Here is a 19048-nt window from a genome sequence, read left to right on the forward strand (position 1 = left end):
TTCCTATTTATAATTATGCCTGCATTTCAATCCTGTCTGGTTTGAATTTCATTATCAAAGATTCTTTTGCATATTTGCATAGAGTGAGCAGTATCCTTGATTTATTTAGTTTGTATTTGGTTCCTATTAAAAACCTATTAAAATGGTCATAAGGTACACCTGTAGTTTCTTTGCTCCTTTCCTCCTCAATATTTGTGTGTGGGGATGTAACCTTAAAAGAAAGAGTAGGTAGAAGGTACAGCTCAGTGGGAAAATGGGAAGTGAATTTTTAATGTGCATTGATTTTTTTTCAATGTGGTATGTCTGTCCGAAAAAAATTCCCATTCTAGTGGACTTTTTTTTCTGTTGCCTGTAGTAAAGAACTCAAGAGCATAAATAATTTTGTCTTTCCTGATGCTGCTGAAGGGAGTGGTGGGTAGAGGATACTTTTATTCTTGTTTCTTATCAAAGCTGACAACTGCCACGGTTTGTGATGCTAATGTCTTTGAAGTGTTCTGAGCATTTTATATGATAGTACCTTTGAAAAATTCCAGATGAAATTGAAAATGGAAACAAGAAACTGGAGGTGAAGGGGTGGGTTAGCAATGTTTATCATGTACTGGGACAGTCCACAGGACCTGGCTAATTACAAACATACTTTTAGACAGTACTTACCAAAGTGCTTTAAAAAGTGTCCCAAAGTACTTACAAAATGAAGGTCAGTTTAACAGTATTGGGAACAAGGTCACCTTTCCTCTTGGGGTTATCTGGTCCTCTCTCTTGCCTACCAGGAACTACAAGAATATTTTATCAAGTGATTGCTAAATAAAGACTTTTGAAATGTTCTTTCCCTTAAGCTGTTAGGATTATTTTCTTTAACATCATAGGATTTCTGGTTCTGAGAATAGCCTGTATGGTTTTCAAAAGCTCTTACTGATTCATTTTACTCCCCATACTAGCTCCTGTTAGGTCCTTTCTTTCCTCACTGACATCACAGAAAATACTGGAAGAAGTGATAGCCTAGCATTGTCACAAAGAGGGACAGAATAGGAATGAATATAGCACCTGAGAAAAAAGGGGAAGGCGATCAAGAGATTTTTCAAACAGTTAAATAAAAGGTACAGACATTATTATAAAGAAAAAAAGCAAAGTGATGTAAAAAAGGAGAGGAGGTTGTGCTCAAATGAACATCCTCCTTCCTTAGTCTTTTGGCTTAAATTTACTCCAGACAAAAATCCCAAAGAAAAATGAGCCATTAGACCTTTCCCTGATTACTTTTAACTCTAAAACATGAACACCAATTTGTATTTTTCTTTTATCACGAAGTCAATGGAGAAGTTTAAATATTGATCTCTAAAACTTATCATAGATTCTCTGCCAAAATAATCCTAACTTGCCTTTTCTATTCTCTGTCCCTAAGGAGGAATTATATTTCCTCAGAGATGATCACTCCAACAGTCTTTTACAGAAGAGTATATTTAAGTGATTAAGTCTGTAAGAAAATAAAACACAGAAAACCTTTTTCAAATTAAAAAGTAGAGAAAATTAGGGCCGGCCCCATGGCTTAGTGGGTAAGTGAGCACGCTCCTCTGCTGGCGGCCCGGGTTCAGATCCTGGGCGCGCACCGACGCACTGCTTCTCCGGCCATGCTGAGGCTGCGTCCCACATACAGCAACTAGAAGGAAGTGCAGCTATGACATACAACTATCTACTGGGGCTTTGGGGGAAAAAAAATAAATAAAATTACAAAAAAAAAAGTAGAGAAAGTTAACATTAGCTTGGATAAAAGTAGAATTAGAAGAATAAATCTCCATTCTTTACAGTTGAAGAACAGTAAGGTTCTAACGCCTGTGTTTTCATTAACATTTCTCTGTAGAATGGAGGACCCTTTTAATGCAATAGACCTATTACCTAAGGGGTATTTTGAAAGCATACCTTAGTTTTTGCTGAAAAAATGTACAATGTTGTCTCTTTAGCATTTTGAATTGAAATTAATACTGTAAGTATAAATATCTGCTGGTAACTCACGGAGGGGGTTATAGAAATTTATTAACAACTTGACTTCATTATATGAGCTTGATTATGTAGTTGTTTTTCTCTAGGGATATGAAGATTGGCTGAGACACAGAGCTGACAATGAAGTCAACAAGAGCACTGTTTACATTATTGAAAATGCAGAGCGAGTGAGAAAAGAGAGTGAAAAAATCAAGGTATTAATTTTTGTAATTCTTTTTTTTATTATGGTAAAAACACACCATTTAAAAATGTACAATTCAGTGGCATTTAGTACATTCACAGTGTTATGCAACCATCAATGCTATCTAGTTCCAGAACATTTTCATGACTCCAAAAGGAAACCTCCATAGCTATTAAGCAGCCATGCCACATTCCTCCCTCCTCCAGGCCCTGGCAACCACTAATCTTTCTGTCTCGATGGATTTACCTATTCTAGATATTTCATATAAATGGAATCATACACTGTGCGGCCTTTTGTGTCTGACTTCTCACACTCTGTGTAAGGTTCTCAAGGTTCGTTCACATTGTAGCATGTATCAGTACTCATTCCGTTTTATGGTTGAATAACATTCCATCATATTGGCTATATCACATTTTGTTTATCCATTCATCAGTTGATGGACATTTGGGTTTTTTCCACTTTTTGGCAATTAGAAATATTGCCAGTATGAACATTCATGTACAAGTTTTTGTTTGAACATCTGTTTTCAATTTTGGGGAGTATATACCTAGGAGTAGAATTGCTAGGTCATATGATAATTCTATGTTTAACTTTTTCGTGAACTGCCAAACTGTTCTCCATAGCAGCTGTATCATTTTATATTCCACCAGCAAAGTATGAGATTTCCAAGTATTATAATTTTTTAATGTCTCAGGCAGTTTAATTTTTATTAAAATTAATCATTGTTTATTATTATCCAGTAAGATCCCTGTCATAAGATTTTAGACTTGTCCATATCAAATAATATTTTTTATTCACAGCAGATTTTATTTTAATTAATAATAAACTTTACTTTTTAGAGCAGTTTTAGGTCACAGCAAAATTGAGCAGAAAGTACAGAGTTCATGTATACCCCCTTTCCCCACACAGGCGCAACCTCCCTCACTATCAATATCTCCCACAGAGTGGTACATTTGTTACAATCAGTGAACCTACACCGACAAATCGCTATCACCCAAAGTCAATAGTTTACATTAGGGTTTATGTTTGTACATTCTATGAGCTTGGAGAAATGTATAATGGCACATACCCACCATTATAATATCATACAGAGTAGTTTCACTGCCCTAAAAAACCCCTGTGTTCTGCCTATTCATCCCTCCCTCCCTCCAACCCCAGGCTACTACTGATCTATTTACTGTCGCCATAGTTTTGCCTTTTCCATAATGTCATATAGTTGGAATCATACAGTATGTCGCCTTTTCAGATTGGCTTCTTTCACTTAGGAATATGCATTTAAGTTTCCTCCATGTCTTTTCATGGCTTGATACCTCGTTTATTTTTAGCACTGAATAATATCCCATTGTCTAGATGTACCAGGTTATTTATCCATTCACCTACTGAAGGACATCCTGATTGCTTCCAAGTTTTGGCAGGTATAAATAAAGCTGCTGTAATCTTCCATGTGCAGATTTTTGTGTGGACATAAGATTTCACTTCATTTGGGTAAATACCAAGGAGTGTGATTACTGGATCGTAGGGTAAGAACGTGTGTAGTTTTGTAAGAAACTGCCTAGCTGTCTCCAAAGTGGCTGCACCGTTTTGCATTCCCACCAGCAGTGAATGAGAGTTCCTGTTACTCCACATCCTGGCCAGCATTTGTTGTCAGTGTTCTGAATTTTGGCAATTCTAATAGGTGTATAGTGGTATCTCATTTTTGTTTTAATTTGTAATTCCCTAATGACATATGGCTTTGAACATCTGTTCATATGCCTACTTGCCATCTGAATATCTTCTTTGGTGAAGTGTCTTTTCAGGTCTTTTGCCCATTTTTTAATCAGATTATCTATTGTCTTATTGTTGAGTTTTAAGAGTTTTTTTTTGTATGATTTTGGTAACAGTCCTTTATCACATGAGTTTTTTTGCAAATATTTTATCCCAATCTCAAGGTATTACTTACTTATTTTTATTTTTATTTCATTTTATTTTATTTTGTTATTGTGATAAAAAAACAGAACATTAAATTTACCTTCTTAATCATTTTTTAAGTGTACGGTTCAGTAGTGTTAAGTATATTCACATTGTTGTACAACAAACATATTTCTAGAACTTTTTCATCTTGTAACACTGAAACTCTATACCTACTAAACACTAATTTCCCCTGCCTCCAGCCCTTTCTACTTTCTGTTTCTACTTTAGAGAGATACTTCCTTTGAGTGTGATCATACAGTATTTGTCCTTTGGTGGCTTATTTCCCTTAGCATAACGTCTTCAAGATTCATTTATGTTGTAGCATATGACAAGATTTCCTTCTTTTTAAGGCTACATAATATTCCATTGTATGCAACTACCACATTTTCGTTATCAGTTCATCTGTTGATGGACATTTGTGTTGCTTCCACCTCTTGGCTATGTGAATAATGCTGCAGTGAACACAGGTATACAAATTACTCTTTGAGATCCTGCTTTCAATTATGTTAGATATATACCCAGAAGTAGAGATTCTGGCTCTTATGGTAATTCTATTTTTAATTTTTTGAGGAATCTCCATACTGTTTTCCATAGTGGGTGCACCATTTTACCTTTGCACCTAGAGTGCGCAAGGGTTTCAACTTCTCTGCATCCTCTCTAGCACTTGTTATTTTCTGTTCTTTTGGCCACCCTGATGGGTGTGAGATGATACCTCATTGTGGTTTTGATTTGTGTTTCCCTAATGATTAATGATGTTGAGCATCTTTTCATGTGCTTATGGCCATTTGTATATCTTCTTTGGAGAAATATCTATTCAAGTCCTTTGCCCATTTTTTAATTGGGGCATTTGTTTGTTGTTGAGTTGTAGAAATTCCTTCAATACACTAGATATTAACCCCTTATCAGATATATGATTTGCAAATATTTTCTCCCATTTCATAGATTGCCTTTTCACTCTGTTGATTGTTTCCTTTGGTGCAAAGTTTTTAAGTTCGATGTATTCCCATCTATAATTTTGATTTTTTCCCTGTGCTTTTGGTGTTGGGTCCAAGAAATCATTGCCAAATCCAAAGTCCTAAACTTTTCTCTCATGTTCTTCTAGGAGTCTAATAGGTTTAGGTTTTACATTTAGGTCTTTAATTCATTTTGAGTTAATTTTTGTATATGGTGTAAGGTAAGAGTCCAACTTCATTCTTGCATGTTGATTTCCAGTTTTCCCAGCACCATTTGTTGAAGAGATTGTCCTTTCCTGATCACGTAGTCTTGGCACCCTTATTACAAATCATTTGGTCATATGTGTGAGAGTTTATTTCTGAGCTCCCAATTCATTGATCTATATATGTGTCTTTATGCTAATACCATACCATTTTAATTAGTATTGCTTTGTAGTATGTTTTAAAATCTGGGAGTGTGAGGCCTCTAAGTTTATTCTTCCTTTTCAAGATTGTTTTGGTTGTTTGTGATCTGTCAAGATTCCATATGAATTTTAGTTTTTTTTTTCTATTTTTGCAAAAAATGCCATTGGCATTTTGATAGGAATTCCATTGAATCTGCAGATTGCTTTGGATAGTATAGACATTTTAACAATATTAAATCTTCCAATCCATGAACATAAAATGTCTTTCCATTTATTTGTATTATCTTCAATTTCTTTTAGCAGTGCTTTGCAGCTTTCAGTGTACAAGTGTTTAAGATCTTTGGTTAAGTTTATTCGGAAATATTTTATCCTTTTGATGCTATTGTAAATGGGGTTGTTTTCTTAATTTCCTTTTTGAATTGGTCATTGTTACTATATAGAAATGCAACTGATTTTTGAGTGTTGATTTTATATCCTTCAACTTTGCTGAATTCATTTATTAATTCTAACATTTTTTGGTGGAATCTTTAGAGTCTTTTACATATAATATATCATCTGTGAACCAGGATAATTTTACTTCTTCTTTTCCAATTTATATGCCTTTTATTTCTTTTTCTTGTCTAATTGCTGTGGCCAGAACTTCTAGTACTACGTTGAATAGTAAGTAGTGCTTGGGAGTGGACATCCTTGCTTTGTGTCTGATCTTAGAGGAAAAACTTTCAGTCTTTCTCTGCTGAGTACTATGATAGTTGTGGGCTTGTCATATATGGCTTTTATAATGTCGAGGCCATTTTCTTCTCGTCCAAGTTTATTGAGTGTTTTTATCACAAAAGGGTATTGAATTGTGACAGATGCTTTTTCTACATGGATTGAGATGCTCATCCAGTTTTTGTCCATTGTTTTTGTGTTGCATTACATTGATTGATTTTTGTATATATTCTTGCATCCCAAGGATAAATCCCATTTGGTCATGATATATGATTGTTTTAATGTGCTGTTGAACTTGGTTTGATAGTATTTTGTTTAGGATTTTTGCATCAATATTCATCGAGGGTATTGGTCTGTAGTTTTGTGTCTTTTTTGTAGTGTCTTTTTCTAGTAATGGTATCAGGGTAATGCTGACCACATAGAATAAGTTTGGGAGTGTTCTTTCTCTTCAATTCTTTAGAAGGGTTTGAGAAGGATTAGTGTTATTTCTTCTTTAATAAATGTTTGGTAGAATTCTCCAATGAAGTCATCTAGTCCAGGGCTTTTCTTTTTGGGGGAGGTTTTTGTTTCCTTCTTCAGTCTCCTCACTAGTTTTGGGTATGTTCAGATTTTTTCATATCTTCATGATTCAGTTTTGGTAGGTTGTACGTTTCTAGGTACTTATCCATTTCTTCTAGGTTATCCTATTTGTTGGCATATAATTGTTTGTAGTAGCCTCTTGTACAGTCATTGGTCACTTAACGACATGGATATGTTCTGAGAAATGCATCCTTAGGCAATTGCATTGTTTTGTGAACATCATAGAGTGTACTTACACAAACCTAGATGGTATAGCTTACTGCACACCTAGGCTATATGGTACTAATCTTATGGGACCACTATCGTATATGCAGTCCATTGTTAGCAGAAGTGTTGTTATGCAGTGCATGACTGTAATCCTTTTTATTTCTGTAGCATCAGTTGTAATGCTTTCTCTTTTTTAGCTGTTTGAGTCTTTTTTCCTTAGTATAGCTAAGGGTTTGTCAATTTTGTTGATCTTCCAAGGTATTATTTTTTAAAAGCATATTTCTGTATGAATATGAATTAAAATATGAAATCTAATAGAAATCAAATTCCCCAGAACAAGGGAAGAAGATGAGTGGAATAGAAGAAGAGGGTAGGTAAAAATACCGTTTCAGAATGGTTCAGGGCTGTGATATTAATTCATAAAAAAATGATGCTCTCTTCCCAGTACTTTTATCAATTATTATCACTACTGAATTATTTATTAAATACCTGGAATTCCTGGGCATAAGTTTGGCTTTCTTTTACTCTTTTTTCTTTTACTCTTTCTGATTTTGCTTTCACCCCACCATCTTATAAAGACCCTCATCTTTCACTTTCAGTTCACCAGCCTTCTTTGCCTTGAGGCTGACCTCAAGCTGGTATAATCTTAATTAAATCAGTTGATGCTGTCATGTGAAATGCTGTTTCATTGAGCCCTTTCTGGAGTATTTGTGTGTGGAAAGAGATGCTTATAAACCAAAAGTGTCTAAATATTTGATTGCTTGGCTGGGGAGTGGGGGGACTATTGTTGAGCAGGGGAGCAACTTGGTCTGTATCCTCAGTACAGTGGGAATTTTTGGAAGGATTTCAAAGCCAGGGAGTAACTTGATCTTATTTTTTTTTTTTTCTTTTTTTTTTTTGTGAGGAGATCAGCCCTGTGCTAACATCCGCCAATCCTCCTCTTTTTTTGCGGAGGAAGACGGCCCTGGGCTAACATCCGTGCCCATCCTCCTCCACTTTATATGGGACGCCGCCACAGCATGGCTTGCCAAAGCAGTGCGTCGGTGCGCACCCGGGATCCGAACCAGCGAACCCCGGGCCGCCGCAGCGGAGCGCGCGCACCCAACCGCTTGCGCCACCGGGCCGGCCCCTTGATCTTATTTTTTTTAAAAAAGACAACTCTGGAGAGTAAGCAAAGTGGAGGCATGGGGAAAAGTGGAATGAGGGAGACCAGTTAAGTGGCTACTGCCATAGTATAAGCAAAAGATGATAAGAGCTTATATTAGGATGATAGTAGTAGAGATAATGATAATTAAAATAGTAGTTAACATTTATATTTATATATTACATAAATATGCCAGGCATTCCCTTTTACATTATAGTAACTCATTTAATCCTTACTTCACAACAGTCCTATGAAGTAGGTGCTTGTATTATCTCCTCTTTAAAAATGATGAAACTGAGGCACAGGGAGGTTAAGAAACTTGTCCAACAACCAGTAAGTGAGAAAGCTGGGATCTGAATCGAAACAAGTCTGAGTGTAGAGTCCATGCTCATAACCACAACTTTGTACCACCTGTCTCGTGATTAAAATAAATGGATATATTCAGGGCATTTTTTTGGAGGTAGAATCATCAGGACTTGGTGATGTATTGGATGTAGGTAATGAGAAAAAAGAGCAAAAAAGAATAAAGATAGCCTTCTTGGTTTGGGCCCAAGCAACTGGGTGAATTAAATAGTGCTATTAAACAAAGTACGGATGCTATTAAGTAATATGGAGAAGACTGGGAGAAGACTAAGTTTAGGGACAGAGGTGGGAGTGAAGGGAAATCAGTAATTCAGTTTTGGCCATGTTAATTTTGAGATACCTGTTAGACATCCGAATGAACTTGTCAAGCCTGGAGCTCAGAAGAGATATTTTAGTTGGAAATAGAAATTTGGATTTCATCAGCATGTAGATGGTATATGAAGCAATGAGACTGGATAGAATCACATAGAACATAGAGAAGGGAGCCTAGAAACAGGACTTGAGGAATTCCAATGTAAAAACACAGCTATTTGTAAGGGAAAGAGTCTGGGTATTGAAATTAGAAATATTGGAAGAATTTCTTCAAGTTTGCTGATTATTTCCTTTGTTGAATCCAGTCTGCTTATATGCCTATTCAGGGAAATCTCTGTCTCTGATATCATGTTTTTTATTTTTTCTTTTTTTAATTTTTATTTTACTTTTGTGTGTGTGTGTGAGGAAGATTAGCCCCGAGCTAACATCCATGCCAATCTTCTTTTTGCTGAGGAAGACTGGCACTGAGCTAACATCTGTGCCCATCTTCCTCCACTTTATGTGGGACACTGCCACAGCATGGCCTGACAAGCGGTGCATTGGTGCACGCCTGGGATCTGAACCCAGGCCGCCAGCAGCAGAGCATGCACACTTAACCGCTATGCCATGGGGCCGGGCCCTCATGTTTTTCATTTTTTAACTTTTCCATTTGCCTTTTTTTGCAGTTTCCATCTCTCTGCCCAAGTCCCTCATCTGCACTTGTATGTTGTTTACCTTTTCCACTAAATACTTTAATATCTTAATCATAGCTATTTTTACATCTCTGTTTCATAATTCCAAAATCTGAACATTTCTGGGGTTGGTCCTGTTGACTCCTTTATCTCTTGATGAAGGTCATTTTTGTCTTGTGTTTTCTGTGTCTCATATATTTTTTCTTTATTCTCCCTGCCATTCTTTTTTTTTTATTGAGGTCATAATAGTTTATAACATTGTGAAATTTTAGTTGTACATTATTATTTATCAGTCACCATATAAATGTGGCCCTTCACCCCTTGTGCCCACCCACTAACGTCCTTCCGCTCTGGTAACCACTAAACTGTTCTCTCTGTCCGTGTGTTAGTTTATCTTCCACATATGAATGAAATCATACATTGTCTTTCTCTGTCTGGCTTATTTCACTTAACATCATACCCTCAAGGTCCATCCATGTTGTTGTGAATGGGACAGTTTTGTCTTTTTTATGGCTGAGTAGTATTCCATTGTATGTATATACCACATCTTCTTGATCCATTCATCAGTCAATGGACACTTGGGTTGCTTCCACTTCTTGGCTATAATGAATAATACTGCAATGAACATAGGAGTGGGTAAGTCTCTTTGAATTGTTGATTTCAAGTTCTTTGGAAAAATACCCAGTAATGGGATAGCTGGGTCATATGGTATTTCTATTTTTAATTTTTTGAGAAATCTCCATCCTGTTTTCCATAGTGGCTGCACCAGTTTGCATTCCCACCAGCAGTATAGGAGGGTTCCCTTTTCTCCACATCTTCTCCAACATTTGTTATTTTTTGTCTTGGTGACTATAGCCATTCTAATGGGTGTAAGGTGGTATCTCATTGTAGTTTTGATTTGCATTTCCCTGATGATTAGTGATGTTGAACATCTTCTTATGTATTTGTTGGCCATTTGTATATCTTCTTTGGAAAAATGTTCATGTCCTCTGCCCATTTTTTGATCAGGTTGTTTGTTTTTTTGTTGTTCAGTTGTGTGAGTTCTTTACATATTTTGGAGATTAACCCCTTGTCAGATATATGATTTGCAAATATTTTCTCCCAGTTGGTGGGTTGTCTTTTCATTTTGTTCCTGGTTTCCTTTGCCTTGCAGAAGCTCTTTAGTCTGATGAAGTCCCACTTGTTTATTTTTTCTTTTGTTTCCCTTGTCTGAGTAGACATGGTATTCAAAAAGATGCTGCTAAGACCGATGTCAAAGAGTCTACTGCCTATATTTTCTTCTAGGAGTTTTATGGTTTCAGGTCTTACCTTCAAGTCTATGATCCATTTTGAGTTAATTTTTTTGTGTGTGAGGAAGATTAGCCCTGAGCTAACACCGGTTGCCAATCCTCCTTTTTGCTGAGGAAGATTGGCACTGGGTTAACATTTATGCCCATCTTCCTTTACTTTATGTGGGACACCTTCCACAGTGTGGCTTGGTGAATGGTGCGTAGGTCCGCCCGGGATCCAAACCTGTGAACCCCTGGCCGCCAGAAGCAGAGCACGTGAACTTAACCATTACGCCACCGGGCCAACCCCTTTTGAGTTAATTTTTGTGTATGGCACAAGATAATGTTCTACTTTCATTCTTTTGCATGTGGCTGTCCAGTTTTCCCAGCACCATTTATTAAAGAGACTTTCCTTTCTCCATTTTGTGTTCTTAGCTCCTTTGTTGTAGATTAGCTGTCCGTAGATGTGTGGTTTTATTTCTGGGCTCTCAATTCTGTTCCATTTGATCTGTGTGTCTGTTTTTGTACCAGTACCATGCTGTTTTGATTACTATAACTTTGTAGTATATTTTGAAGTCAGGGATTGTGATGCCTCCAGCTTTGTTCTTTTTTCTCAGGATTGCTTTAGCTATTCAGGGCTACCAATTAAGATTGGCAAAGAAAATAAAATTGTTCCTGAATAGGTCTTGAAATTTTCATCTTTGTCTAAGGGTGCTGTACAAAAATGTTACTTAAATAATTTTCTGTATGTTCCATTGAATGAAAAATGTTGGGAAGCACTGGACTCGATGATTCCTTACATCCTTCTCCCCGAAAATGTTATGACTATTTATAAGTGAGAGTAAAGTAGTTACAGGGTATTAGTAATAATTACAATTAACACCTTTCAAATGGTGAATATGTACCAGGTACCTTGATAAACACTTTACCTGTATCCTCATTTTATGCTCAAACCAATCCTATGAGGAAGTTGCAGTTATCTAAGGCACTTACCCAAAGTCATATAGTTATCTGGCGCAGCTGGGACATAGAGTCAAGTTATAAAGTCCTACCTCTTAACCATTGTGATTTATTCCCTACATTATTAAATTATCTGCGGTAGCAATGGTTCATGATTTCTTCTCTCATGTTTTTCCTTCTCTTGGGATTTGAGTACTTTTTGATAGGAAATTGTTTCTCATTTCTGTATTAATTGATTCTTCTGATAGCAGATGAATTGTTGGAAAGTGACCTATTTGAAATTGTTTTTCAAATATTATGGGAAAAATAGACGCCTATTGAATTAACTGAGGTTTTCTGAGCACTAAAGAAGGAACTGGCACCCAACAATGATAGTGTTATCACATGGAAGGCAAAGCATGTTGAAATATGCTTGATGCAGAGTGGGAACGTGACTGCCCAGTGTTCGTGAAGTGCACAAGTTGAGACGTCGATTTTCTTGATTCATTCACTCAGTGATAATGGGCATTGTCTTATGAAACAGCAATGCCAGAAACATCAGCGAGCAAACGGGTCCCTGGGTGCTGAAATCATTTATTAGAGATTAAAGTTCAATACTGAGGTAATCTGAAAGCATCACAAGTCCTTGTGACCTTAAAGAGGATTCTGAATGTTGTGTAATATTCTATTACATTTCATGTGGTATAGGATGCTGAGGCACTCTCTAAGCCTCAGAGTAGGAGAGATATCTTGCTACTGTTTTTTTGTTTGTTTTGTTTTTGGTGAGGAAGAGTGGCCCTGAGCTAACATCTGTTGCCAATCTTCCTCACCAAAAAGAGGCCCTTAGCTCACTCTTCCTCATTGGCCCTGAGCTAAGATCTCTGCCCATCTCCCTCTATTTTGTGTATGGGACAACGCCACAGCATGGCTTGATGAGCGGTGTATAGGTCCATGCCTGGGATCCAAACCTGTGAACTCCGGGCCGCCGAAGCAGAGTGTGCAAACTTAACCACTATGCCACTGGGCCGGCCCCCTCTTGCTACTGTTTTGATTTTAGTCTGATGTATAATGAATGCTTTGTTTAGAATTAAAAATATTGATATTTATTTTTCTCTCCATGCTAGGTCGGTGATGTAGTAGAAGTACAGGCAGATGAAACCTTTCCCTGTGATCTTATTCTTCTATCATCCTGCACTAGTGATGGAACCTGTTATGTTACTACAGCCAGTCTTGATGGGGAATCCAATTGCAAGGTAGAGACAAAGTCTTGCCTAAACATTTTGAGTTCAAGATAGTTAATCATACAATACTCCTTCCTTCTGCCCCCTAATCTTTCATCTTATTATTTCCTATTTGTGTAAGTTTTGTATTTGAAGACAGCTTTTATATAATTGTCTTTGAACTTCTAAGCAATACTCAACTTTGGGGAAAACGGTAGTGTTGGGTGAGGAAAATCCACACCCCAAATAAAAGCCACCACATTTTTTATAACACTACTTGCATTTAATGTTGACATAACCCATTCAATATTTTATTTAGACTATTAAAAATGAAAATAAACATCGTCTGAAACTATAGAACTATAAAAATAACTTCATGTAGTCTAACTTATAGTTCGATCTACTTTTATTTTAAAAGTGATGAATATTTTCTTTAAAAAATGTTTATTCCTGGCATATAGAAAATTTAGCCTGGAGTAATTTGATTGCTTTTTACAAAATACCTTAGGGTGTAGTTTGGCAAATGTTGCTTTATTGCAACTACGAAGAATTATAAATGTTTTAAAGTAAATTTGCTCAAACTGGAGGATAACTTACTTCCCTGGTACTTTCTGACACAGTCAGTTCTTGACCATCATCCAGAGTTCCCCAGGGCATGAAGATGTATCCTCTATATGCTGCCTTTAAGGAAGGGTCCTAGTGTGCTCACCTCTGTGTGTATCCTTGAGGGCTTTCCTCTGATTGTTTATTCCATCTGGAGTTGAGGACCAGGACTCAGTATGTGAAAAAGTAACTTAAATGCCGGTTAGCTGACTAATTCTGTCCTTCAAGGGCATGGTGATGAACTAGTCCTCCTTAAGCTGTTCAAAAATAAATTCATATTTGAGAGAATGTCGAGCTAAAAATAAGGAAATCTACCTAAAGATTCCCTAATAGGGTAAAAGTTTAGAGAAAGAAAACTTTCAAGTGGTTTCTTTTTTCAGTTAAGTTGATCTGATCAAATCAGCTAAAAGTACATAGGTTTTCAAAGTCAGAAGGTAGTTTTAAATATAGCTCAGGCATTTCCATGATATTCCCCAAAGACCATGCAACAGCTTTCCCTTCTGTGTAAGTGGTTACAGTCTTTGGGTCTGCATTAGCCATTCTTTGATGATTCATAAATGCGTTCATTGGAGCCAGCCTTGAGTTCTGGGTGAATCAAGTCCATAATATACACTAGTAGAATATTCTGCCTGACTAAAGCAAGACACATCATCTCCCTGCTCCTCATATGAAATATTGCCAGTTTGAGCATTTTTAAGATCATTAATTATGCTGTTTGTATAATAGAACTATTAATGATTTTTTTCTTTCTCTTGACAAAATATTAGCATTCTTATGACCAAAAGGGTTATGTTCAATTCATTTGTGTATATGTGCATCACCATACACTACGATGAACAAAATAATAGGTCTCAGTTCTATAAATAGAAAAAAATATATGCATTAAATTTTTCATGGAGTTTTCAATTATATGCATGCTGCAAATGAAATTCTCTCTGCTGTTAGTATTAAGAAAAGCTTTTAGTTTTTTCATTGTGTTTGAAATCTCCTTGCAGCAGGGTTATCTTTCTAATATATTATATATATATATTTATAATATATATATAAATATATATAATATATATTATATAATTAATATATTTTAAGAGTAATACCATAAAATTTATTTAGTGGGAAATGTACATCAATATTTGTATTATTCTGCCAAAGCTTCTTACTAAAACATACTGTGCTCCTGGAATCAGGTATGTGTACGATGATGAAAAGAAACACTTTTTTTGTTTTTGCTTTTTCTTCTGCTTTCGTCTAGATACATTATGCGGTACGTGATACCATTGCACTGTGTACAGCCGAATCCATTGATACCCTCCGAGCAGCAATTGAATGTGAAAAGCCTCAACCTGACCTCTATAAGTAAGGATCACCTGGTTTTATTTTACTGCTGTCTGTTGGCTCTACTTCATTTTGCTACCAGTATTGCAAAGAAACACCCACCCCTTAGCCAGCCTCCTTTCCCTTGTGTTTTTACGAGCTGTTCCTTCCTTCTGGCATGAAAATGGATCAGATCAGCCTTGTTCACTATCAACCTAAGATAAATCATTGTGGGCCCAGGCATCTTGTGATTTTTCTTTTATTTTTGTTATTTGTAAACATGACCATCCATCAAATTTTAAGATTATGTTATCCCGTAAGGCTGATTTATCAGACTCATGCATTAACCAGAGTTAATTAAAGCAAAAATAAACCCACATTATGTGTCATCCACCATTAAAGAGAGAAGGGGATATGGGACCTTGCAATTAGTAGGCACTCCATCCTTCTTTTTATGATGATCCTGGTGACCTAAGTATTGCAAATAGGCGTTTCTTGTCCACAGTAAACAGTTACATTGAGTAAGCAATGAAATGGTGTAATTTTCTCTATTTTACTATACTTAGGCTTTCTGGAGTAGATTTGCTGATTAGCAGTCATTCTGGGTGGTCAAAATTAGGCATTTGATTTTTAAGACTGATTAGTTTGGTTGATTTGAGCATGTGAAGGAGGGTAGAGTAACAAGTTTTATCCCCAGGTGGGCCAAATAATTTCATTTTATTCCTGTGTTAAAGATGGCATCCATTACCCATGCCAGCCAGCCATCTTGTTAATGAATGCTATTGGTCATAAGGGGGGATCAGATGGTTGGATGTGGCTTATACCAACATCCAGTAGTGGAAAAACAAAGTGTCCATCCTACCACAAGAACAATGCCCTCCCTCCTTCACCTTGATAGTAGGAACTAGGACCACAAAGAAAACAGTTGTTCCCTGCCTTCAAAGAGCTCACAGTTTGCAAAGGAGATAAAACAGTAAAGCTAGGCTTACAGTATATTAAGATAATAGAAGTGAGTAAAAGCCCTATGGAATCACAGAAAAGGGAGTGACTGATTCTGCCTGAGTTAAAGAATAATATATATCTCTGCATATTTGTAGGGAAACTCCTAAATTGTTCAGTTACCTTAAATATGAAGAAGAATCTTAGGGCAGGGAAGGTTATTCCTAATTTCTCTAGATTGGATTGATTGCCCTTGCTCTGTGACTTCAGAATACCTTGTACTTCCACCACCCTAGTGGTAATCACTCACAATGTAATTGCCTGTTTACTTATCTGTCTTAGGGCAAGGAACATGTCTTTCCTGCTTATTAGTGTATCTCCAGCACCTAACACAATATTGGTGCAATTAATATATGATGAATGAATGAGCAGACCTTCATATTTTGTGTATATAGTAATAATAGTTCCATTTTTCTGAAAAAATTAAAATGCAAATTATGAAATACTCATTCTTGTTAAGGAGGGGTTAGGCCTTTTCACCCCATTTTTCAGAAATGCAGATTACCATGTGCCTAGACGTATTAAGTGGTCAGATGGAGCTCAGTGTTGAGATCCCTTGCGAGACACAGTTTGGAAATTTCCAAGACAGTAATCAAGTGTTCACTCTCTAAGAATAATGCCAATGCCTTGGTTTTCAAAGGGTGATCCTGGGCCAGCAGCATCGGCATCACCTGGGCACTTGTTGGAACTACAAATTATCATCTGAATCATAAGCTTAGGAGTGGGGCCCAGTAATTTGTGGTTTAATGAGCCCTCCAGTGATTCTGATGCATGCTCAAGTGAAAGAACTACTGAACTAATGGTTTTGAAAGTTGTGTTTTAGCACCAGAAACCTTTCTTCACATGAATCTGAAATAGAAGCCAATTACAGAGGATAAATGAGAGGGATGTTGTGTGCATGGACAATGCCAAGTAGCTCTTGAAAATCAATTTAGAATCTTTGTTTATGTTCTTATGATCCGTAATATTACACACCTTATCGGTTCAACATAACTTTTTTTTCAGAAATATAAATAGACTTTTCATAGTTCATTCAGAGGTCTTATCTCTTGCATTTTTCGTATTTTGATTCATTCTCATATTTGTGGTATATAGATTTTACCTGGATATAGAAAGCACATTTGCAATTATGTTCTTTTTGCAGGTTTGCTGGACGAATTGATATCTATAATAATAATTGTGTGGCTGTTGCCAGGTTAGTTTGTTATTCCTTTAATCTGTCCTTTTGGGGGGAATATTTCTCTTTTAAGTCCATTGAAATAGCCAAATACTTTTCTTTATAGAAAGGAATGTAAAGGTGAATAAACCTGGAGTACTAGCCGGTATCCCACTAACAGGTCTTAAGTAACTAACCTTGTGATTGGTAGGGTTGTGGTGGTAGGGGCTCTGAGTGTGTGTCCTGCGAGGGAGGTGGTATTGGAAGTGATGCTGAGGGTTTCCAAAATTACGGAGCTCCTGATGCTTTGACTGATATTCCCAAATCTGTTCTAGGCACTGTATTTATTGTCCTGGGTTGCACAGTGGCTGACAATATTGGAAGTATACCTGGAGACCAGTAGTTTAAAGGAGACTAATTGAGGGACTAGGCAGTGGATAAAATGCTGGGAGAATTACCTGGACTTAAGTAAAATGACAGGCTAATCATTTAAAATGAAGCAATTCATATAAAAGGGGATGTTTTCTTTCCTCCTTTATCATCTAGTTAATTACCTCAACTTTTCCACTTGGCCTTTATAGCCATGCTCAAAAGTAAGTTAAAGAAACGTCAAGTGCCCAATGATCCCCCAAAAGGCAGGTTTACTCTTTATAAATATGTCAGTGTATCTTTCCCACCTTGACGTTTGCTTCCCCAGTCTTTTATCTGTCACCTTCTCTTTCTGTTTCTTGCCATCTGCTGCTCTGTCCTGTTCTTGTCTTGCTTTCTTTGACTCATAATCCTTTTATCTCTCTGTGCATCTCTTTACCTCTGTGTGTTGTTGGCTACGCCGGTACTGTGCTTCGATCCTTGCTGTACCCTCAAGTAACTTCAGAGGGAAGGATCTTTCAACTCGTCCTGGGGAGTTAGCATATGATATAAGTAGGCAGATACATTCTGAACCCCTAGGAGATAGATGTGTGTTAAAGCAAAATATGTCCCCAAAGTTGATGATGCTATTTATTGGGCTGTTTAGATAAACTGTGTTCATTTTTTGTTTAGGTCTTTGGGACCTGAAAATCTCTTGTTGAAAGGAGCTACACTAAAAAATACCAAGAAGATATATGGTGAACAATTTTTAAGTTATACTTACCAGAAATATGCTTTGTGAAGCCCATGCATAAATAGTAGATGTTAAAATTTTAACATGGCAAATAATTGCCATTTAATCTAAGCCTATTTTTAGGTGTTGGGAATTTTTAAGATGGTAAACTAACTTGAAATATGACAAACTATAGAATTAAAATTGTACTATAGATGATATATCAACTGGTGAATAGAAGAGGGTTTAGAATTCCTACTTTTTTAGGCTGAAAAAATTAATAGATCCATGTGGGTGGGGAGTTGGTTGGCAATCTCAGTTGTAACCTGGTTTTCATTGTATTCTGTTATTCCTTAGGAGTTGCTGTTTACACTGGGATGGAAACTAAAATGGCTTTGAACTACCAAGGGAAATCTCAGAAACGTTCTGCTGTTGAAAAGTTAGTGTGCACCACAAATTCTTTAGTTGTTATTGAATTGAAATAGTTACTTCTCAGTGATTCTGAATAACAACCATAACAAAAAAACATCAATTATAATAGCAGCTATCATTTTGAGCACTTTTTATGTTCCAGAAACTGTGCTCAGTGATATGTATATCTGATTTGGTTTAATTCTCTGAGTAACTCTATGGAGTAATTTCTGTTAGCATCTTCACTTTATAGATGAAGAAATGGTCTCAGAGATGATAAGTGACTTAGCTAAGCTCACGTAGATATTCAAGGGCAGAGTTTAGTTGAAATATAAATGTATTTCCTTTTGCTGCTGGATAATGGCTTGGAGTCCTCTAGTTGCTATATGTAAGGAGATTCTACAACATAGATAATAGTCTCTTGGCAAATATTGAAGTGTTACCTGGTAGTGCTTCAAGCCAGTTGCCACTGGCATGGACCTCACTCTATCATTGGCGTGGGTATCCAGTATATCAGTGGTACCCTCTCCATAGCTCTACTTTCAGACTAAAAGAATCCACACTAAGCTTGAGGATTTCACATTTGCTCCCCC

At 36.6% G+C, this 19048-nt stretch overlaps 1 protein-coding gene across 4 annotated transcripts in view; it reads left to right on the forward strand.

The window, feature by feature from the left end:
* ATP11C (ATPase phospholipid transporting 11C (ATP11C blood group)) overlaps positions 1 to 19048 on the forward strand; it is a 177200-nt gene that overhangs the window by 96323 nt on the left and 61829 nt on the right. For all 4 annotated transcript variants that reach the window (XM_014796220.2, XM_014796216.2, XM_014796219.2 and 1 more), the window contains exons 5-10: positions 2082 to 2189; positions 12799 to 12927; positions 14747 to 14850; positions 16952 to 17002; positions 18005 to 18069; positions 18402 to 18483. In XM_014796220.2, the coding sequence (XP_014651706.1) occupies positions 2082 to 2189; positions 12799 to 12927; positions 14747 to 14850; positions 16952 to 17002; positions 18005 to 18069; positions 18402 to 18483 (539 nt within the window). The remainder of the gene's footprint in view (positions 1 to 2081; positions 2190 to 12798; positions 12928 to 14746; positions 14851 to 16951; positions 17003 to 18004; positions 18070 to 18401; positions 18484 to 19048) is intronic.

This window comes from Ceratotherium simum, chromosome X (genome assembly GCF_057802395.1).
Source record: "Ceratotherium simum simum isolate JZ-2026a chromosome X, ASM5780239v1, whole genome shotgun sequence".
Taxonomy (NCBI): domain Eukaryota; kingdom Metazoa; phylum Chordata; class Mammalia; order Perissodactyla; family Rhinocerotidae; genus Ceratotherium; species Ceratotherium simum.